Here is a 24,266-nt window from a genome sequence, read left to right on the forward strand (position 1 = left end):
CCTCTGCCTAATCTGAGCCAACTTGGAGAACCTATAAATTCAAGAATATGCCAGAGCTCTTTGTTCATCAATCCCAAAGCTTCTCCCATCTCTTCTTCTCTCTTCGTGTTGTGAGGTACTGTGAACATTCTTCCTGTTCATGCCTTCGTGATTGTGCTGCCGCTATTAGTGGTATCTTCTACCATTCTTCCTGAGTTCTTGGAGGAACTGAAGTCCAGTTGTCATCCTTGCTCTGTTGAGGAGTGCATCTCCACAAGCAGTATTGACTGTTGAATCTTGGAGGTAGAGTGCCCCTCATTGTCCTGCTACATTGAGATGCAATCTTTGAGGAGAGTGCTACTACTTTAAAGACAGTGCCCTATCATGCTTCAGCCTAACTAATAATCTTTCTTTTGTTTGTGCCTCTCCCTTCATTATTTTCCAACTCAAAATCCTTTTCAATCAGGCTTGGTACAGGAGTTTTTGGAGATTGCACAACCCTATGAGCTCAACTTTAAGTCAATATAAAACAAAATCCACCGGGTATTAGCACTATATATCCTATGTTGTCCAGTGCTAACCTTGTGACAACAGCGCTGTAGGAAATAATTGTAACTTTCTTGTTTAGGGTGCTTTTTTCTTGTTTGTTTTCCATTCAGTAATGCTTTCTCCATACTTCAATGTCATAGAGATATATACTTTATTCTTAAAATTCAATATTTTAGTAGTATCTATTATGTTTTCTGGTTTGGCAGTACACAGAAACACACACACCCATATAAATGTATGACTGACTAGAATATAATATGAGTAGATTATTCTTTCAGCTATGTTTAAGAATTTAGTTTTGAAATCTAGTCGCTTAGACATTTACTTCCATGATATTTAGAATTTAATTATAACTTTTCCTGGTGAAGTTTATTTATTTTTTCAATTGCCATAACTTGATACTTGAACTTTATTATTTACTTTATATTAAGTTCATGTTTGCAGATATGGTCAAGAATAAAGGCTTCTTACCATCAGATCCATCAGAAATACCAATCCAGAGAGGTCAAATAAAGGAGATTGTATGCTCTTTACTTCCAGCATGTGTGGAAGATGATCCTATCTCTAAGGTTTCATTTGAACCGGATGCAATAATTTCTAATCCCCCGGCATATGGTTAGATCTAGTCACTTTTTGATTTTCCTTTTTCCAATATTATTTCTTATTTTACCAACTATAATGCTTATTATTCTGTTGTTAAGCATTTGAAAGAAAAATTGTTTGTTTAATCACAAAACTCCAAACTATATATCAGTTGAATGGAAGTTCTTCAATGAAAAGACTTATATTTTTCCCTTATTTCTGAACTATAATGGTTGACTCTGTTACTTAGTTATTGAGCCATTTTAATGGAAGAAGGTTTGATTGGTTGTGAGAGTATAAAGGTTATATAAGCTGAATACCATTGTAAGTGCATGTCGCACCTAGGGGCCTTAGAGAAGTTGGCTCCTAAAGGAGCTTTTACAGCTACTGATCCAATCTTAGGCTTTGTTGAGGCCAAATCCTAAGGTGGGTATTCAATGGAAGTAGGGACTCTCAAATAGGGAAATTAGGGTTATTAAAAGCATTTTCATTTATCGAATTTCGGTTTGATGGATTCTAAAGTATCTTTCAGTCCAAGGGCAACTGTTAGGCCAGCCAATACATAAGGGTACCAATTCTAGAATTTGAATTGGACTCACTAAGTAAAAGGAAATAGGGTATCTTTGTATCTCAAAAGGAAGTGTTTTAATATGTTGAATGGGATGGGGTGCTGGGGTGTTAGCCAGCTAATATCTCTTCTGATTTGAAACGTCGTTTAAGTGAAGAAATTGAGAGATCTTTATAGGAAAATTTTGGATACTAGTGGGACAAACCTTTTATTTATTGCTTACACCCTATCATGGCATGTGTAGTTAGCATGATTAGTCAATTTATGCATGGTTCATTGGAGGTTTATGTAGAGGTTGCCTACAAGATTGTTAGGTGCTGCTCATGTCTAATATTACGCTGAAATGTGAACTTACAAATATTTTCCATGCGATCCATCATCACATGTAGGATTGATTAGTGACATGTGGACGCACCCCAGGGGCCATGCCATTAGTAGCCCTAGACTATGCAAAGTTGTTGATGGCATACAATGTCATTTTATTCCATGTGACTCCGATAAACATGGTTTTCTAGTCTACTTCCTATATGATAGTGTAGTGACTACCCAGTGTGGATGCTCACAAAATGTGGATGCTCACCTATGGAAAAGGCTAAAAGCGAGTTACTTTGCACCTCTGGGGACGGAAGAGTGATGTTAAAAGGTGAATGAATGAAGTGCCAACCCTAACGTGCTAAGCCAGGAGATGGGAGACTTACCCACGTTTGTTGGCTCTATTTAGCACTTTTTCAGCCTATTAAGAAGGGATGGGTGAAGGGAGGAATAATCCCTACTAAAGCCTTAAGAGATCTAGCTCATTTTTAGTAGATTCATCAACCTATGATTAATAATCTATGCCTTCATGAAAGCTAGGTTGTGAAATCATTCAACAATGATCATATCCTTTCTGACAATAGATAAGAACCTCCTGTCTCCAAAGAAATGCAAGAAATAAGCCATGTAGAATCACCTTCCACTAGAATCAAGATTCTAGAAGAAGCACCTCAAAACAAGATAAGAATTCCTACTTTTATAACCATTTTGAAATCAAGTTTGGAGAAAGCATGCACCACCTCACCCGTGTAATCTTTGATGACAACCTTAGTACTTAGTTGATCTAGGTTCCCTAAAACGTAGATAGTAATGTTAAGTTTGACGTTGCCATCAAGAGGACCATAAACAATCAACATCTTGTTTTCTTTTCTTCTCGCTACAAGTTACATTTCAATATAAAGAGATGGGACTTAATGAAAGACCCTAAAATTATAATCATCATGGATATCTAAAAAATGATAAAAAAAATAGAATTATCCCGTTGTAGGAGGGAAAAGTAACCTTTTACAATTTACCATGTACGTAAATTAAGTTAATTATGGACCAACAAAAAAAATCAAATGTTTATAATTAATTTAAATTGTGACCAATTAAAAGTTGCCACATGGCATAATTTTTTGTTGAAATTTGGCATTCAAAGTTAGGGTTTTTTAATTTAGGAAAGTATTTTAGGAATAAAGAAGGAGAGATCATTTAGGATGATTCAGTTTCCTAATTTTAGGAGAGAATCAAGCTAGATTGATTTTTTCTTATTCAGTCAGTTGTGTATATATATGTGTATGGTGTGTACCTAAAGGATCAATAAAGGAATTCAGAAATTCTTCATGGTATCAGAGCCAGTTTTCTGAAACCCTAATCCCTTCTGGCCACCTCGTATTCAGGCCATCATTCATTCCGGCCAAATCTCTCTGGCCATCTCTCAATCCGACCATCTCTCATTCCGGTCATCAGTCCCTGTTCTCAGAGCCAAGGGAGAAAACGCTTTCCGGTCGGTCGAATCGTCGTCAGAAAAACATTCACCGTCGGCGAACTTTTCTGGCGAACTTTTCCGGCGTACTTTCCGGCGAACTTTCCGGCGACGGGTTTTTTTCACACCGCAAGGAGCGTCTGGAGGAGATCTACAACTTTTCCAAAAACACCGGAGCCAGAAAACCATCCACGCGCCGCCCACGCGCGTTTTTCCGGCCGGCGACTGCATCTCACGCGCCGGCGCGTGAGGGCGCGTGAGCCACTTTCCGGCGACGCGCTTCCTACTCCAAGCTCGCCTGACGCCGACCAGCCACCCTACGTACCTGTTTCTGCCATCCAAGCCCTGAACGTGCCTCTTTTGGGGTCTTTTTGCCTCCGCGAGCCCTCCGATCAGCTTTTCCGACGTCCTCCGGCTATTTTTCCTCAACTCCAATCCCTGCACGTGCCTTGGGAAGTGTTCTTCTACCTTTCCGGTCCATGACGAAATACGGAATGGCATCATCACAAGTATCCAGCGTCACGTCACCAGAATTAGGAGGCAGATCTGAAATTCCAAACCTTGGTGGTAGTGATTCCTCTCCTATTCTCATCACAGGACACAAATTAAATGGCCATAACTACTTACAGTGGTCACAATCTGTGTTGCTGTTCATTTGCGGTAAAGGAAAGGATGAGTACCTCACTGGAGAAGCAGTCATGCCAGAAACTACAGAACCGGGTTTCAGGAAGTGGAAGATTGAAAACAGCATGATCATGTCATGGCTTATCAATTCCATGAATAATGACATAGGTGAAAATTTCTTGCTGTTTAGGACTGCAAAGGACATATGGGATGCAGCCAAAGAAACTTACTCAAGTTCTGAAAATATTTCAGAACTTTTTCAGGTTGAATCAGCCCTACATGACTTCCGCCAAGGAGAGCAGACAGTTACTCAGTATTACAACACACTCACAAGGTATTGGCAGCACCTTGACTTATTCGAGACTCACTCATGGAAATGTCCTGATGATGCAGCAACATACAGGAAAATTGTGGAACAAAAGAGACTGTTCAAGTTTTTCCTAGGACTAAACAGGGAATTGGATGATGTTAGAGGCCGAATCATGGGCATTAAACCCCTGCCAAGTCTCAGGGAGGCTTTTTCAGAGGTTAGGCGTGAAGAAAGTAGAAAGAAAGTGATGATGGGATCCAAAGAGCAACCTGCCCCAACATTGGATGCCTCTGCCCTTGCGACTCGGTCATTTAATAGTAGTGGTGGAGATCGTCAGAAACGGGATAGGCCTTGGTGTGATTATTGTAAGAAACCAGGCCATTATAAGGAGACTTGCTGGAAGCTTCATGGCAAACCGGCTGATTGGAAACCAAAGCCACGGTCTGATAGAGATGGCAGAGCACACGTGGCTGCCAACTCTGAGAGCACCTCTGTTCCCGAGCCGAGTCCATTCAACAAAGAGCAGATGGAGATGCTACAGAAACTATTAAGCCAAGTTGGCAGTGGTAGTACTACCGGTGTAGCCTTCACTGCTAATCGAGGAGGAATGAAGTCGTGGATAGTGGACACAGGTGCTTCTGATCACATGACAGGAGATGCTACCATTCTTCAAAATTACAAGCCAAGTAATGGTCATTCATCCGTCCATATTGCTGATGGTTCAAAGTCAAAAATTGCCGGGACAGGTTCTATAAAACTTACTAAAGACTTATATCTTGACTCTGTTCTCCATGTTCCAAACTTGGACTGTAATCTTTTGTCCATTAGCAAATTGGCCCGTGATCTCCAATGTGTTACTAAATTTTATCCAAACTTGTGTGTTTTTCAGGACTTGAAATTGGGGAAGATGATTGGCAGTGCTGAACTGTGTTCCGGGCTCTACCTCCTCTCATGTGGCCAATTCTCAAACCCAGTCTCTCAAGCAAGTTGCGTACAGTCTCAGAGTATGTTAGAGTCTTTCAATTCTGTGTCAAATTCTAAGGTCAATAAAGATAGTGAGATTATAATGTTACACTATCGCCTTGGTCATCCTAGCTTTGTTTACCTTGCAAAATTGTTTCCCAAATTATTTATCAATAAAAATCCAGCATCTTATCACTGTGAAATTTGTCAGTTTGCAAAGCATACTCGAACAGTCTATCCTCAAATCCCATACAAACCTTCGACTGTTTTCTCTCTAGTACATAGTGATGTGTGGGGTCCCTCCTGGATAAAAAATATTTCTGGCACTCGATGGTTTGTGACATTCGTTGATGATCATACACGGGTAACATGGGTTTTCCTTATGAAAGAAAAGTCAGAGGTCGGGCACATTTTTCAAACCTTCCATCTTATGGTTCAAAATCAATTCAATTCCAAAATTCAAGTCCTCAAGTCAGATAATGCAAAGGAATACTTTACTAGTAGTCTCAGTACTTATCTTCAAAATCACGGCATTATCCACATAAGTTCTTGCGTTGACACCCCACAACAAAATGGGGTGGCTGAACGCAAGAATAGACATCTCTTGGAGGTTGCCCGGTGCCTTATGTTTTCCTCTAATGTTCCAAACTATTTCTGGGGGGAAGCTATTCTCACAGCTACTTATTTGATTAACCGTATGCCATCCAGAGTGCTTACCTTTCAATCCCCACGTCAACTTTTCTTAAAACAATTTCCTCACACCCGTGCAGCCTCTTCTGATTTACCACTCAAAGTATTTGGTTGCACGGCATTCGTTCATGTGTATCCTCAAAATCGTAGCAAATTTGCTCCTCGAGCGAATAAGTGCATTTTCCTAGGGTATTCTCCAACCCAAAAAGGGTACAAATGCTATTCTCCAACCAACAAAAGATTTTACACCACCATGGACGTCTCTTTCTTTGAACATGTCTTCTTCTATCCCAAATCTCATGTTCAGGGGGAGAGCATGAATGAACATCAAGTTTGGGAGTCTCTTCTTGAGGGTGTACCTTCTTTTCACTCAGAGTCACCAAATCCTTTTCAATTCACGCCCACTGAGTTGTCCACACCCATACCGTCATCAGTCCAGCCATCTCCTGTGACCATCCAGTCTCCCATGCCTATTCAACCTATAGCCCCACAACTTGCTAATGAGAACTTACAAGTTTACATTAGGAGGAGGAAAAGACAGGAATTAGAGCACGGATCACAGTCAACATGTGGCCAATATATTGACTCCAATTCAAGTCTTCCTGAAGAGAACATAGGTGAGGATAGGGCTGGAGAGGTGTTAATTCCCAGCATTGATGATTCTACTCTGCCGATTGCATTGAGGAAGGGTGTTAGGAGATGTACAGATCACCCAATTGGGAATTATGTTACATATGAAGGGCTATCACCATCTTACAGAGCATTTGCTACTTCTCTTGATGATACTCAGGTTCCCAACACAATACAAGAGGCATTAAAAATTTCAGAATGGAAGAAGGCAGTACAAGATGAGATTGATGCACTTGAGAAGAATGAGACGTGGACTATCACAGATTTGCCGGTTGGGAAGAGGCCCGTGGGGTGCAAGTGGATTTTCACCATAAAATACAAAGCAAATGGATCAGTCGAGAGATTCAAGGCTCGTTTGGTAGCTAGAGGGTTTACACAATCCTATGGGATAGACTATCAGGAGACTTTTGCTCCTATTGCAAAACTGAACACTATCAGGATTCTTCTCTCATTGGCTGTCAATCAAGATTGGTGCTTGCAACAACTGGACATAAAAAATGCGTTTCTAAATGGTGACCTAGAAGAGGAAGTCTACATGGAAATACCACCTGGTTTCGAAGGAAGTATGGCAAAGAATCAAGTTTGCAAACTCCAAAAATCCTTGTACGGCCTTAAACAATCTCCCCGAGCCTGGTTTGATAGATTCACAAAAGCAGTCCTGAAGCTGGGCTACAAACAAGGTCAGGCTGATCATACTCTATTTGTCAAGAAGTCTCATGCCGGGAAAATGGCCATATTGATAGTCTATGTTGATGATATTATTCTATCTGGGAATGATATGGAGGAATTACAGAATTTGAAGAAGTATTTGTCAGAGGAGTTTGAAGTGAAAGACCTTGGAAATTTGAAATATTTCCTTGGTATGGAAGTGGCTAGATCAAGGAAGGGAATTGTAGTCTCTCAAAGAAAATACATACTCGATCTTCTTAAGGAGACCGGTATGCTTGGATGCAAACCAATTGATACTCCTATGGATAGTCAGAAGAAACTTGGTATCGAGAAAGAAAATACACCGGTAGATAGGGGGAGATATCAGCGGCTCGTCGGGCGCTTGATTTATCTCTCACACACTCGGCCAGATATTGGCTTTGCAGTGAGTGCTGTAAGTCAATTCATGCACAGCCCCACTGAGGAACACATGGAAGCAGTCTACAGGATTCTCAGATATTTAAAAATGACACCAGGGAAAGGTCTATTCTTCAGAAAGACAGAGAACCGTGACACTGAAGTATACTCAGATGCGGATTGGGCAGGAAACATCATTGACAGGCGGTCCACTTCTGGATATTGTTCTTTTGTCTGGGGAAATCTTGTTACCTGGAGGAGTAAGAAGCAATCAGTTGTAGCCAGAAGTAGTGCAGAAGCTGAGTACAGAGCTCTTGCACAGGGAATCTGTGAAGGGATTTGGATAAAAAGGGTTCTTAGTGAACTGGGGCAAACGAGTTCATCTCCAATTCTGATGATGTGTGATAATCAGGCAGCTATAAGCATAGCAAAGAACCCCGTGCATCATGACAGGACCAAGCACGTTGAGATTGACAGACACTTCATCACAGAGAAGGTGACTAGTGAGACGGTTAGATTGAACTATGTTCCTACCAAGCACCAAACCACAGACATCCTCACCAAAGCTTTACCTAGGCCTAACTTTGAAGACTTAACTTGCAAGCTGGGATTATATGATATATATTCTCCAGCTTGAGGGGGAGTGTTGAAATTTGGCATTCAAAGTTAGGGTTTTTTAATTTAGGAAAGTATTTTAGGAATAAAGAAGGAGAGATCATTTAGGATGATTCAGTTTCCTAATTTTAGGAGAGAATCAAGCTAGATTGATTTTTTCTTATTCAGTCAGTTGTGTATATATATGTGTATGGTGTGTACCTAAAGGATCAATAAAGGAATTCAGAAATTCTTCATTTTTCTACCAATAAAATAATGTCGTGTACAACATAAGCCTCATGCAAAGAAAAAACAAATTGATTTCTATTTAAATAAAGCATGTATATGTTCTAAAAATTAAAATAATTATTAGAATAAACAAAAATGATAAATTTGATAGTTGAAAAGGCAATTATCTCTTCCAAATCTGCTTAAATATTATTTTTAATTAAAGAATAAGCAAACATGATATTTCAAATCTCTCTAAATATTAATTTTAATTAAGGAATAATATTTCAAAGGAATGATAAAATTGTCCAAATATGGTGCTTCCTATTCTATAAATAAGATGATTCTAAAGCTTTCAAGACACAAGTTGGAAGATGAGTTGAAGGGAAGCTCTTCAAAGGAGATCTAAAGCTTCTTCAAATCTTCCAAGGAGATTTCAACGAATCTTTGATTTTGTCAGTGTCTTTGAATTGTCTAGATCTTTAAAGCCTCAAGTTTCAAACTTTAAGATCAAAATCTACACAAGATCTCTTTGATTTGAGATCAAGCTATTGAAGCCCTTAGTCAATGTTGTTCAAGTCAAACAAAGGCCCAAGTTAAGCCAAAGCTTAAGTCACATTAAGACCTAAATCAAGACAAACCTAAACCTTGAGTCACACCAAGACCTATGTGAGACCAAGCTCTAAGTTACGCCAAGGCTTAAATCCTCCCAAGGTCTAAGTTAAGCTAAGGTCCAAATCACACCAAGGCCCAAGTCATGACAACACTCAAAATTAAATCAAATCAAAGCTTAAATTAAGCTTAAGCTATTTGAAATCAAGCTTCTTTTAGCCCTCGATTAGCAACTAGGAAAGAAAGAATTAGAGGACAAAATAAAGATCATACCTACATCATTTGAGGCATGCTCAGGTCTTAAGATAAATCTGGAGAAAAGTGAGTTGATTCCTATTGGGGATGTCCATAATATGCAGGAGTTTGCCGAGGTTTAGGCTATAAGGTGGGCACCCTTCCAACCACTTACTTAGGCCTCCCCTTAGGTGCTCCTTACAAGTCCAGTAGAGTTTGGGAAGGAGTGGAGGAACATTTCCAAAAAAGGCTTGCTTTGTGGAAGAGGCAATATCTTTTGAAAGGTGGAAAGCAAACGTTGATTAAGAGCACTTTATGCCCCTCTTTGTTATCCCCAAAAGAGTGGCAGCCAGATTGGAAAAGATTCAAAGAGACTTCCTATGGGGAGGAGGGGATTTGGTGAAAAAGCCTCATTTGGTTAAGTGATTGATTGTTTGTATGGAGAAACAAAAGGGGGGTTTGGGTTTTAGAAGCCTTTCTCTTTTCAATAAGGCTCTATTGGGGAAGTGGTCTTGGAAATTTGTTAGAGAAAGGTACCCTATTTGGAAACAGGTAATTATTGGCAAGTATGGGTTACAGGAGGGGGCGTGGTGCACAAAGGAGGTGAGAGGGATGTTTGGTGTAGGGGTTTGGAAAACAATTAGAAATGGTTGGGAGGTCTTCAAAGATAAAACAAGTCTTTAGGTTGGTTTGGGGAATCGGGTGAAGTTCTGGAATGATAGGTGGTGTGAGGAAACGCCTTTGAGAGAGGCGTTCAGGGGCCTTTATGCTATCGCTTTCTCTAAGGATGCTTGGGTGGTAGATGTTTGGGATGGGGGTAGTTGGGGTCCGAGGTTTATTAGACAATTCAATGATTGGGAGTTGGAGGATATTGATGCCTTTTTTGGGAGGTTGCACATCTACGTCATTGCTTTGGGTGCCATTGATGACACGGTTTGGTTAGGGACTAAGAATGGATTTTTTTTCTGTTTAGTCTTTTTACTTCTCTCTGGCTAGTAGGAGAGCGGAACCTTTCCCTCATAGTACAATGTGGAACACTAAGGCCCCTGTAATAGCTAGCTTTTTTGCTTGGGAGGCAACTTAAGCTAAGATATTGACATAGGACCAACTTAGAAGGAGGGGATGGAGGATGCCAAACAAATGCTACATGTGCAAGGCTGGAGAGGAAATGGGAGATCATATTCTATTGCACTGTTCGAAAGCAAGCTTATTGTGGCAGTTGGTCTTTGCTCTATTTCATGTGTAGTGGGTGATGCATTCATCTGTGAGAGGGGTGCTCTTAAGTTGGAATACCTTCTTGGTTGGCAAAAAGAGGAAAAAGGCTTGGAAAGTTGCCCCACTTTGCATTTTTTGGTCTATTTGGAAGGAAAGGAATAGGAGAGCCTTTGAGGATAGGGAAAACTTAGATCAAACAATTAAAAGTTTTTTTTTATATATCTTGTGGGATTGAGTTGGAGTGTACATGGGATAGTGTTACTTCTTCGATAGATTTTGTGAATTGGTTAGGCTCTCCATAGGGTGCGGTTGTTTTTTGTGCATTCTTGCCCCTATTGGTTTTTGTATTTGTGTACATTGTGTACACCTTTTTTAATATAATACTTCTTTTACCTATCCAAAAAAAAAAAAAAAAAAAAAGATTGTACCTACATCATTCTTTAAAGTAATAGAAATCCAATTTGACTACACAATTTTTTTTTTTTAAAGAGAAATTTGTTTGTAAACCTGCATATCCTCCCCCAACCCCTTCTTATCCTTAAAGATCCCAACACATATCTTTGGCCAAATCAACTATATCAAAGTAGGGACAACAGATAGCCATAGAACTTTATCTCTTCTCTCCTTACGAAATCCATAACAAAGTAACTGACAACATTTGTTAAAGAAAGAACATCCATAACTGAAAAAGAAAAAAAAAACATAGCAATTAAAAAATTAGATGGTCCATAGATTTTGTGTTATCCATTCATAAAACATATTTTCTAAGGTTGCTACCTTAGAAGGGTTGATAACCTTGAAAGGCTTACAAAGTTAAAGCATATCGTTGTATTGAGTTTGCTATCAACCATGCAAAGGCTTTGACCTTAGGTGAGGCATATTTTTCTGAATGAGTTTAGTTAGGTGGAAAATTGTTGAATTAGTCACCAATTTAGGAATTGAAATAAAGACCTAGAAGAGAATGTGCCTCTTGTGCCTAGGTCCAACATCTTTCATGTCTAAGTAGACACCTTCCAAGATTGGAGATTAGAGAAGGAAGTGAATTTGGTGATTTCTCTATCATTAAAATTTCTCCAAGAATTGAAGTTTCAAGCGAGAGGAGGAGAAGCTTAGGACTTGAGCAAACATTAAAAATTTCCCCATTTCAAGATTTTGAACATGTGAAGGGAAAGGATGTTGAATGGTTTGATTACCAATAGTAGTTTTCTCAAAAACTTGTTTTAAAACATATTGAAATATTTGTTTGATAGATAGAAAAGAGGAAAACCTTAGAGTGATGGCTTTCCAAGAGTTGTTAAGCTACTTTCTTGTTTTTCGCAAAGCCATATGTCAGGCTAAAATCTTATGGGCACATCTATGGCTAATAGGAATCTCAGGGCTTGTTTGGAAACTATTCTTGGAAACAATTTCTAACTTACAAAATACATATGATAAACTTTTGATAGAAAATATATATATATATATATATATATATATATATATATATATATATATATTTTTTTTTTTTTTTTTCTTTTTGAGAATTTGTTTTAAAAAGATGTTTTTTAGAATGAATTTGAGGTGTTTCTAGTTGTTTTTTTAGTGTTATGAACAATAATTGAAAAGATGGAGAATGATTTGGGAACTTTACATATAAGTGTATAGTAGCTTCATGGGGAATACCTTGGAAAAATATTTTCATATTTAAGTTTCTAGTAGGACTTTATTCTTAAAAACAATTGAGAATAATTTTTAATAATTGTTCTCAAAAACTATTTTTTAAGAACTGTTTTAAAATATATTGCATGTTGGAATCAATCAGTTCACAAGCATGTGTAGCTGTATTGCTGTAGGACTCCCAAGTATAGGTTCCTTCTGCAGGGGTTTGAATCCAAGATTTGTATCATTTGGGTGGGTTACCAATATATACATATGTTGAGATTTAAGATAATTCATAAGATTAATATTGTTAAGCATAAACTTTTGGAAATAATGGCTAGGCTCATTCAACTTAAGTTGTCATCCATCGGCTGGACAAGTAAAGCATGGGGATGGCATGATCTAGAGTGGCTTTGGTTGGACTTCACAACCCCACTTAAGCTTGGGGCTATGTTAGAATTTAGTTGAAAATCAAAGTACTTTTGCTCTATCATTTGACCTTTTTATGTTCTAGGAAAATCTAGCTTGACACACTATTACAAGTGCTCATGGGCCTTAGTTTCTGGGCTTTTTCCTGTCTATGCATGACTATGCATAATTCTTCAAAATTTGAGTATGTATTTCTTGTTATGATTTTCTTTCTTACTTATCCTTGTTCTAAAAAACTTCATATTTTTTTATGCATGTTGGAATCAATCGGTTCACTACTAACATGAGCAACTATACTTATCCAGGACATATGCATGTCGCGGAGGCACTAAAAGTACCAATTCATATATTTTTCACAATGCCATGGACGTAAGTCTTGTTTGGTTGATGTAATTTTAACATGAAAAATGTTTACTTAGCAATTATGTTGCTTTTGATTGAAAACTTCCCACTTATTTTGTACACCATTCATTTTGTTGTTGTACATTTCTTGATGGAACTAGACTGGTTGATACTTGAGATAGTTATCCTACTGCATTAAATGCTTCATTACCAGGTAAAATTAGGAGTGTTTTGAATTTAGTTTCATGGTGATATTTGATTCCCTTTTGTCAGGCCTACTAGTGAATTCCCACATCCTTTGTCTCGTATCAAGCAACCAATTGGATATAGAGTGAGCTTTTTTTTAAGATCTTCTATTGATTGTTCTTGATTTATACCCAAACAATATTGCTCATTCATTTCTATTTCTCATTTAAAGTCCTACTCTTTTGTCAGATTTCATATCAAATTGTTGATGCAATGATTTGGCTTGGGATACGAGACATTATAAATGATTTTAGGAAGAAAAAGCTGAAGCTAAGACCTGTGACATATCTAAAAGGATCATATAGCTCTCCTCATGATGTGCCTTATGGATATCTCTGGAGTCCTCACCTTGTTCCTAAACCAAAAGGTCACTTTTACGTATTTCATTTATATATGATAGCATTTTTTATTAAATTGCTACTCCAAGGTATAATCGTCAGCCCTGCACTTATTTCTCATATCGATCATTTAAAGCATACAATAAAACCAACAACATTCAGGAGCACATTGTTTTATTTGTTGGTTAAGGAATCTTATTTTGGGATATTTGTTGCTGCAGATTCTTTGCTCTAATGCTGGGGTGTCTGATCCTTTTCTTTTAACAAACTGTTGATTTTTTTTTTTTTTTGGTCTTATTTTTACTAAAATACATCCTTCAGATGCTATGCTTATATTTTGCTGATACTGTAAGTTACTTGTCGTATTAAAGAACTCATTCAATGTTCAGTGATTTACAAGGTATTGCCACCATGAAATGTTGTTAGATGGTAATGAACATACAAGGCATATGACGATCTTAGGAGGTGTTTTTCTGAATCTAAGGAAGGTGATATGGTGATGATTTGTATAGGACCTGAGCATTTTCCTAAAGTTGCATATAAGAAGCTACATTCCAAGAATGCTGGTCCATACAAGATTATGAAAAAAAATCAGTGCTAATGCTTTTGTTCTTGAGCTGCCTGATGATATGGGTATTAGTAATGTGTTTAATGTGAAGACTTGACATTACATAAAGGTCATTATGATGGTTTCCTTCAAGATGAAATAATTATTCGATTGCCATCATCACCAAGCTTAAATGAAGAGATTTAAGATGTGCTTGATGATTGAATTGTATCCACAAGATGGGGAGGCTACCAAAATAAATTGCTCTTTTTTTTTATTGCACTTGGAATACATCTGAAGAGAATTCTAATGAAAGTTTCAACATCTTTTATTGTGGAAGAATGGAATTAGGAAAGTTGTGATTTTGTAGAGAGACTTGGACAATCCTATGATCAAAGGGATGTGTTGTAATTGAGTTAGGAAAGTTCCTAATTTAGGTGCTAGGATTTTTTGTATGTATATATATATATATATATATGTGAGTCTTCGTACAGAAAAGGATTAAAGAAAATAATTTTTTACGTTGTATTCCTTCCATCTCTCTTCTACACGGTATTAAAGCTTTAGGCTTGTAAATTTGGGTGGAGAAGATTTTTTTTTTGGGCTGCCTTCATTGCCTAGTGGAAGAGTAGAATGGTCAATCTTAAAGTTTCCTCTTGTTTGAGTCGAGCCATTGCAGCAAATCAAATTGTGAATGTAGCACCAAAGCAGTTGTTGTCATCACCGTCGACGTCCTTACGAAGTCATTGTGAAACTGAGATTGTGCCCTCGGCTTCACACCAGTGACCTTAGCGACAACTGTCATCGTCATATTACAGATCAAAGATTGCGTCATTGCTCTCTACCTCGCCGTTACGTTCTTTGCCTTGTCGTTGCGCTCTTTGCCTTGCTGTCGACCTTGTCTTGACCTCGCACTGTTATCCTCTCAACCTTGCCATCGTGCCATTGTCTCAGCCTCGTTGTTGCCTTTGGATCTCCCTCACACCATTGGCCTTGCCTCCGCCTCATGTCACCACCTCTGCTTGCTAGCTAGGGTTCCAATATGAGCCTCTCCTTTCTAAGTTTGGCTATTTAAGTTGAGTTTTTTAAGTTTGCCTATTTAAGTCTTTGTCTTATAGTTTTTTCAAAAAAAAAAAAAAAAGAAAAGAAAAAGAAAAAATGTTTGAGATATCAAAAACTACCACTGTCACTGCTCAATCTAAAGTAGTGATTACTGGTCATAACATAGGAGAATTGCAGAATATTCAAGCAGCATGTACGCTTAATGGGAGGAATTATTTAAAATGATTGTAGCTTGTTCGTACCTTTCTAAAGGGGAAAGGGAAATTAAGTCATTTCCTGGGAACTGGACCAAGGAGAGGAGAACCTCGGTTTGATGCCTAGGATGAGCAAAACTCAATGATTATGGTATGGTTGTGAAACTCAATGATGCTTGAAATTAGTGACACATGTATATTCTTAACAACTACTAAAGACATCTAGGAGGTAGTTCACCAGACATACTTGAAGACACTAGATGCAACACAAGTGTACTAAATTAAAGTTGAATCCAGAGTAACAAAACAAGGAAACAAGACAATCATGGATGCCGATATATTGAAAAATTCATGACAAAAACTTGATCACCATCCATGCATTGAGACAAAATGTCTTGAGGATGTAGCAATCCCGAAGAATTATATTGAAATAGATTGAGTCTATGATTTCTTTGTTGGTCTCAATGCTGAGTTTGACCAAGTTAAAGTTCAAATTTTAAGTAAAGAGCTTCTAGCTTTGAATGAGACTATCTTTATTATCCGAGTAGAAGAAAGCAGGATAAGTGTCATGCTTGAACATCAGAATATGGAAGGCTCGACTATGGTTGCTAACGAAGGGAGTGATCAGAAGGCTAGCACTGCTAATAACAAAAAGACTGATCAATCAAGAGCTTTAAACCATGATAACAGGGATAACTTATAGTGTACTTACTACTAGAAGCCTAAACATACATGGAAGAAATGCTGGAAACTTCATTGTAAGCCAACTACATCCAACAAAGAGTGGGGTAACAATGGAGGGCAGCAAAGGAATAATGGGCAAGCAAACTTGTCTTTTGTTCAACCAGTTGAACAAGACGAATTCAATTAGGAGGAGATTGAAAAATTGAGAGCTTTGTTGGAACTCTTGAGAAACCTTCAAGTAAGAAATCTTCAAGTATTTGCTCACTGACACTTCTTGGTAAGTTTCCTATTTCCATTGGATTAAAAGTCTCGGATGAAACCTTTGCTAATTCTTGGGTTTTAGATTCAGGTGCCATAGATCACATGACTCATTCATCACACCAATTTAACAACTATAACCCTTGTCGAAGTAGTAGGAAAATAGCCACAACAAATGGTTTATTAACCACTGTCGTAAGTTTAGGAGATGTCCAAATTAGTCCTACACTCACACTTAGAAATGTGCTTCATGTTTCCAAGTTGTCCACTAATCTTGTCTCTATACAAAAGCTTACACAAGAGTTAGGTTACAATGTGACTTTTTACCATACTCGCTGTGTATTTCAGGACTAGGACTTGGGGAAGATGATTGGACTTGCTAAGGAACGGAACAAGCTTACCACCTTGAGACATCAAGCGAGTCATTCGTATCTTTTCCTTTTGAGCACCACCTCATCAATAAAGAAAAAAATTGGCTTCATCATCGTAGACTTGGACATCTGTCACTTAGAACTTTTAAGGTTGTGTTTCCTTTATTTAGGAAATTAGATGTTGAGAGTTTCCATTGTGATGTATGTGATCTTGCCAAACACAAGTGTTCAACCTTTCCCACCAATAATAATAAAAGAAGTTCAGAGCCATTTCATCTAATTCATGGTGATATTTGGGGTCCTTCCCATGTTCCTAATATATTTGAGACATGTTGGTTTGTGTCTTTTATCAATGATTGTACTAGGGTCTCTTACATTTTCTTACTTAAACATAAATTTAATGTGAGTTTTGTTCTTCCAAACTTTCATAATATGAAAAAAAACCAATTTGGTGTCACTATCAAGGGGTTTTAGTCCGACAATGCCAGAGATGATTTCAATCAAGTCTTAGCTCCATACTTTCAACATGAGGGAATAATTCATGAGTTATCATGTGTCAACACTTCACAACAAAATGGAATTGTTGAGAGGAAAAATGACCACCTTCTTGATACAACACGAGCTTTTTTGTTTCAAAAACATGTGCCTAAATCTTATTGGGGGGAAGTTGTCCTAACCATCACACATCTTACAAACCAATTGCCTTCCAGAGTCTTAGGTTTCAAGAGTCCCATGGATATACATTCATCGTTTTATCTTAATATGAGAACCATAAACTATTTCATTCCTAAGATATTTGGGTGTGTGTCCTTTGTGCATGTTCATAGTCCAAACAAGAGAAAATTAGACCCAAAAGCAATCAAATGTATTTTTGTGGGATATTCATCAACTCAAAAGGGGTATGAGTGTTACCATCCACCATCCATTTTTTTTTTTTTGGTCTTAGCAGACGATACTTTCAAAGAGAGTGAGTCCTATTTTCCTGCTCCTTATCTTTAGAGGTAGAATTCTATCAAGGAAAACAAGGATTGGGATTTGTATCTCATTGATCTCTTTCTCATTAACCCTCTTACGATCTTTGGTCCAATGTTTGTTCTAGCATCTGTACCCTACTCCTTTGAACCCATGTCATTGCCGCTTGAGTCTACTCCTGAGAATTGAATGACTAACAAAGTGTACTCAAGGAAGAAAGTTGCAATCCCTACACTTATATAAGTTTAAGAATTTGAACCACCTTTTGGAAGTGAGGTAATAGTTTCTCATTTTTCCTCACAAACCGAGTCAAAACTTTAGTCTGAAAAATCTATAAATCAAAATCTCTTCATTGCCATCAGGAAAGGAACGAGGGAATGCACTAAACACCTTTTGTATCCACTTTCCCATGTTGTATCATTCGAAAAATTGTCTCCATCCCATAAGAGTTTTCTCATAAGTTTGAACAATATTCATATTCCTACCACTCTATTCAAGAGTTTATCTAATGAAAATTGAAGACAAGCCATGAATGTGGAAATGGAAGCTCTAGAGAAAAATAAAACTTAGGAGTTGGTAGATTTGTTTGCAGAAAAAAGGCTAGTAGGATGTAAGTGGGTCTACTACTGTTAAGTATATACCAAATGAGACATTAGAGAGGTATAAGGCGAGATTGGTAGCTAAAGTATCCACTCAGATATATGACGTGGATTATGTAGAGACATTTGCTCTGGTTGCTAAGATGAACATAGCCAAAATTTTGTTATCATTGGCAACAAATTATAACTGGGATTTACAATAGTTCGATGTCAAAAATACATTTTTGAATGGAGATCTAGAAGAAGAGATTTATATGAAAATTCCTTCAGGATTTGGAAGTGACCTAACCACTAAAAAAGTGTGTAAATCAAAGAAAGCTCTATACGGGCTGAAACAGTCTCCAAGGGTTTGGTTTGGAAGGTTTGCAAAAGTAATGGAAAATATGAGATATAAAGTCAGGGAGATCATACATTGTTTATCAAGCATTCAGATTTAAGGGGAGTTACAACTCTTTTGGTAAATGTAGACGACATCATCATGCCGGGAAATGAACTAAAGAAGCAGACTTTGAGATAATGCTTAACTAAGGAATTTGAGATTAAAGAGTTAGGAAGGTTGAAATACTTCATAGGAATTGAGGGTGCACATTCTAAGCAGGAAATTTTTATTTCTCAGTAGAAATATGTAACGGACCTTCTCAAGGAAACAAGGAAGTTGGTGTGTAAATCGGTAAGAACACCAATAGATCCTAATCATAAGCTTGGAGAGACTGAGGAAGATACCACGGAGATAGAGAGATGTATCAATGTTTGGTAGGAAGATTCATTTATGTCTCTCACACAAGACTGGATATAGCATATGCTGTGAGTGTGATTAGTTAGTTCATGCACAATCCAAAAGAGGTTTATTTGCAAGTTGCTAGCTAAGTACTGAAGTACCTTACGGGGTCTTCAAGAAAGGGCATCCTATTTAAACAAGGTTCAAGCCTAGTATTTAAAACATACACAGATGCACATTATGCTGGATCTGTGATTGATAGAAGATCAACTATTTGGTATTGCACCCTTCTTGGTGGGAATCTGGTGACATGGAGAAGTAAGAAACAAAGTTTGGTGGCAAGGTTCAGTGTAGAAGCAGAATTTCGAGTAATGACCTAAGGAGTTTGTCAGTTACTATGGTTGAATATTATTTTAGAGGATTTGAAGATTAAATGGGATGAGCCAATGAGACTTTACTAGGACAATAAATTTGCAATTAGTATTGCACATAATCCAGTGCAACATGATTGAACTAAATACAGAAATTGATAGACATTTTATCAAGGAGAAGCTAGATAGTGGATTGATCTGTACTCCTTATGTATCTATTGACCACCACTAACTTGTGGATATACTCACAAAAGGTTTAAGCAGTACAAAGTTTCAAACAAGTGTATCCAAGCTGGGAATGGAAAACATTTATTCACCAACTTGAGGGGGAGTGTGGAAGAATGGAATTATGGAAGTTGTGATTTTGTAGAGAGAATTTGACAATCCCTTGATCGAAGGGATGTGTTGTAATTGAGTTATGAAAGTTCTTAAAATGCTAGGATTTTTTGTATATATATATATATATATGTGAGTCTCTGTATAGAAAATGATTATGGAAATTTTTTTTTTACCTTGTATTCTTTCCATCTCTCTTCTACAATTATGCTTCTTTTAAGAGTGTAAATTGTGATTCCTTTCTTCCCAGTGTGATTGCTTGGGAAACCTTGGATGTAATTGCCAAAGGTTTTTTTCTTTTTGCTTTTTTAATTTATTTATTCTTGTCATCTTTTAGTTTTCTCTCCTTATTCTATAACACAAGAAGGTTGTATAGCGTTAGAAAATTTAAGATTATGCAACACTTAATATAGGACTCCCTTTCCTAGTTGGAATATGACTCCTTTTCCGAATGTAGTTAGAAGTTACATAAAAGAAAGCAGAAATTTCACCCAAAAAAACAGGAGGCAAACTAAAACCAATCCTAATAAAATAAATACACTCCAAACAAACCCAACCATAAGCTGCTAGTTCAGCCAATGCCAAAAATATTAAATCACTAAACTACCCTTGCTGAAATAATCGTATAATAAAACCTAAATTTATCACATGAGGTCCCAAGAGGAACTTAAATGCTCATTTGCATCTTAAATTCAGGCTTGGGCATTTGAACCATTTTTTTCCTTTTCTCTTCTAAGTCTTCAAATTCTGACATTGTTCCCCATCACTTTATTAACAATTAAAAGAGTATATTTTTCTTTACTATCCCCATCGTCTCTTTTGAACCTTCTCTGCTTAGCAGATTGGGTTTTGTATCTCCATTTGACCTCTAGTTCCTTGTTGCATTTTTCGTTTTTGGGATAATACTGAATTTCATTGACACCATCCGTTGGAAAGATGATGCAATTCGTGGATTGACAAATGCAATTTTTCCAAAAACTGGTCAAGCTTCAAGATTTGGTGTGCATTATTGAGTAGATTTTAGATCTCCTCTGTTATCATACATAATTCACCAGAATCCAGTGGATCAAAGGAGTATATTTTGAGATTCTAAACTGCTGGAAAGCAATATTTTGGTCATTCCATCATCCATGTGAAATTAACAAGGTTGTCCGTACCATCTTAGCTACCTCTAGATTCTCTTTGATTTTGCTTGATTAACGTGAAATTTCCTAAAGATTTTTTTCCTTTTTTATAGAACTTTTTACAATCACTTGGTAAAATTTAAGCTATTTGGCAGTTATTATTCGTTGTTCAGTTACTGTGTTTTCCAGATGCAGCTCTTATTTCATGTTTTTTCTGTCCTTATGGCCTTCTGTCTGGATGTTTCATTGCTATGGGCCTGACTGTGGTCAAACTGTTGTTGCTGCAACTCTTTCTTCCAAAGTTATTGCTTATCTGTGGCATGACTGATGTCTTTGACGTTACTTCTTTTCTCTTTGGAGTAAGTATCTATTTTGGAGTTTGGTCTTATCAATTTGTAAGGATCAGAAAAGTTTTTTTCCTTTCAGGATGAACAAGCACCATCTTCTCCTTTGAAGTTGGCTTATAGAACATTCAGTCTCTTGTTAGGCATTGTTGCAAGTATGGTAGTTGCAGGTGGCATTTCTCCAGGTTGGTGGGAGGTTGGATTCTGTCCTATGGCTGAGCTATGAACTTGTTGAGGGGTGGAGTTTGGTTGCAATATCTTCTATTGTGGTTCACTGAATAGGTGATTTGGAGGTTGTTGAGTAGAGTGGGAAGGTGAAGCAGGGGCTGTGTTTGCTGGTGATGGTTCTGACTTTGCTTCCCTAGTTTACAGGGGTCTTTGAGTTTTGACCCTGTGGTGTCAGGGAAATGAAATCTACCATATGAAGAATCTCATTACAGGGATTCCCTTCTTTATAACCCATGCCAAACAATAAAAATTGTAATGAAATTGAAATTCATATCTGCAATTGGGCCATTGAAACGGATATTTCAGAATTTTTTCCTTGCTATGGATGAGATTTATGGCGAATGATTCAAGAAGGAAATAAAAAACAAAGATCGTTAAGAAGTAATCTAAGAGAGATGGGAATATTGTGCAATTATAGTATAGGAGGGGAAGTGTGATTAATTGTCAATGCTAAGGCATTCTGCTAGAGACAAATGGAACATCTGTTGCATCCAAAGGAGCTTTGATGTTAAACTGAACTTTTGAATATCGCTTCTTTCAGTTCTTAATAATCTCTTTCACTCAATTTTAACTGTTACAAGATTTATTCCAGTTCGATTTAATTCAGGCATGCACATGCATTGAAAAGTAATAGTGAGAAAGGACATGAAATCCTAGGTCTGCTGAAGGTATTTTGTTCAATTTGTCATTAGAAGAACAGACGGCCTATATGAATTTGAAGGGCTTGCAAATATTATATTTTAGGTCCTAGCTGCAGTTGATATATATATTTTTTTCCTGTTAAGCTTCTTATTTGTCAGAGGAATTAAATTCATGCTTTAGTTTACAGATGGTTAAAAATGGATGGTAGGGAAAGCTATTGATGTTGGTGGCATCTTGCCATAAACTACTTTATGGAGTCCATTTCCAAATGTTGAAATTTCAACATTATCCTTTCTTCTAGGTTCTTTTAGCACATATCAGTCAACATTAGGTTGGAGAGCATTTTGGCTGATCCAGGGTTGAATGGGTTGGTGTATTCTTAAATAAAATTTTCTTGCTCAGAAGAAATTGTTTCTTTATGCTTTGGTTTTTCTCTCTTTTATATGAGGGCTATCTTCATGTGAAAATTGGACAGTGCCTGAACTTTCTTATCAGATTTGTTGCTTTGATTATGCCTAAAATTTTTCCTTCAGTTTTTGCGTGTATCTGCAAATTGCTGACTTTAATTTAGAATAATTTAAAATCATTGTTGCTTCATATGTGCATGTGTATGTGTGTTTGTGCGTGTCTATGTATGTACGTTTTTATATATTGCTCAGTAGCAGGCATGCTGATGCTACCAAAACATTTGAAGGATTTTATGCTAATCAGTCTAGTTTTCTCCACCTGATTTGCAGATTGGGGACATAATATTGATGTAGTTGGGTTTTGTTTCCTTGACCTGGCATCAAATTATGTACCCCCAGAGTCACTTGTGGAATGGCTTGACCTTGACAATAAACCGAGGCCTATCTATATTGGATTTGGTAGTCTTGTGAGTTTCATTTCGCTACCATTTCTTTTAGATATTATATTAACATTTTGATTAGAAAAATAGCATCACATACAAGTAAAAAATAAAAATTCTACTAAAATATATTTAATTTAAAAATTTGTTTTCCAGAGAAGGAAATTTCTGATCATTCTTTATCTGTATAATTTTGTGGGCAAATTTCAAAAGCTTCAATATTACTTATTGGGCTGGTTGTTTCATGTTTCTCATCCTAATTACCAAATTATGCTTCTTTCTCATCTGTTACTTGAGGGATGGGTAATGGTGCTTGAATTGAAGAATTAAAATATAAATATAATATTTTCTATGTGAAATAGACAATTTCTTATTATGTGCTTGTCTATATTACAGTCTGAATTATTGGGCACTCCTAACTGTTAAGGTTCCTTGTATAGTGAATCTGCTGTAGTTCACTATGATAGTGGGATGAAGGAAGTCTCCTATGACTTCCCCCAAACTAGTATAATGAATATGAAAGTTTGTGTGATTAAAAGATTGATGAAGACTGGTAAATCATCCACTAACTACTTGGTATTGGTGATTATTCCCTTCACCCATAGTACTATGCTTTACTTACAGAGAAAACGTAATGGGTTGAAATTATTTGCATGCGATTAATAATTATCTGAGTATTTTTATGCCTGTAATACTCTTAATGAAATAAATAAAATGTGATTTTTGGTTGTCCCTGGCTCTATGGCTACTTATCCATGTGCATTTTTTCTTATAAACATCATCTTGACTCCTGAGTTTGCAACAGCCCTTGCCAGAACCAAAGAAAATGACGAATGTAATTGTTCAAGCTCTGCACAAAACTGGACAGAGAGGCATCATTAACAAAGGCTGGGGTGGTCTTGGGGACTGTAAGTCTGTGGTTCCAGTTTTGACCCATTTCATATCTTGTAAAAGCACTAAATATCTTCCGTTACTTAGAACTAACTATTTTAAGTTATGACAGTGGATGGTTTAGACTTGGATTTATCAGAACAACAGCTAAAGGGCCTTGTATATGTACTGGACAATTGCCCTCATGATTGGCTATTCTTACAATGCAGTGCTGTGGTAAAATTTCAACATCTTCTTGATTGATTTAAGTTCAGTTGAAATAGTTCAGCATTAGATTTGAAATATTGTGTTTCCCCATGTGAACATCAGGACATGTTTACATTAATATGATAAATCATGATTACCATGACCATAGGTTTGACAGCAAAATCAATTGCTTCATTCCACTAATGGCAACTGTTTAATTTTAAATCTTGTTGCTAATGTTGTAATGATGAGGGATAGGAAACATGTGCTTTTTCT

The 24,266-nt window shown here is 37.1% G+C and overlaps 1 protein-coding gene across 4 annotated transcripts in view; it reads left to right on the top strand.

Annotated features, from left to right (window-relative positions):
* The window catches only part of LOC117912388 (sterol 3-beta-glucosyltransferase UGT80A2-like), a 48,559-nt gene that overhangs the window by 20,932 nt on the left and 3,361 nt on the right, over positions 1-24,266 (top strand). For all 4 annotated transcript variants that reach the window (XM_034826955.1, XM_034826956.1, XM_034826957.1 and 1 more), the window contains 7 exons: positions 973-1,143; positions 12,996-13,059; positions 13,306-13,363; positions 13,468-13,645; positions 22,804-22,940; positions 23,719-23,821; positions 23,917-24,020. In XM_034826955.1, the coding sequence (XP_034682846.1) occupies positions 973-1,143; positions 12,996-13,059; positions 13,306-13,363; positions 13,468-13,645; positions 22,804-22,940; positions 23,719-23,821; positions 23,917-24,020 (815 nt within the window). The remainder of the gene's footprint in view (positions 1-972; positions 1,144-12,995; positions 13,060-13,305; positions 13,364-13,467; positions 13,646-22,803; positions 22,941-23,718; positions 23,822-23,916; positions 24,021-24,266) is intronic.

Source organism: Vitis riparia, chromosome 4 (assembly GCF_004353265.1).
Source record: "Vitis riparia cultivar Riparia Gloire de Montpellier isolate 1030 chromosome 4, EGFV_Vit.rip_1.0, whole genome shotgun sequence".
NCBI lineage: Eukaryota > Viridiplantae > Streptophyta > Magnoliopsida > Vitales > Vitaceae > Vitis > Vitis riparia.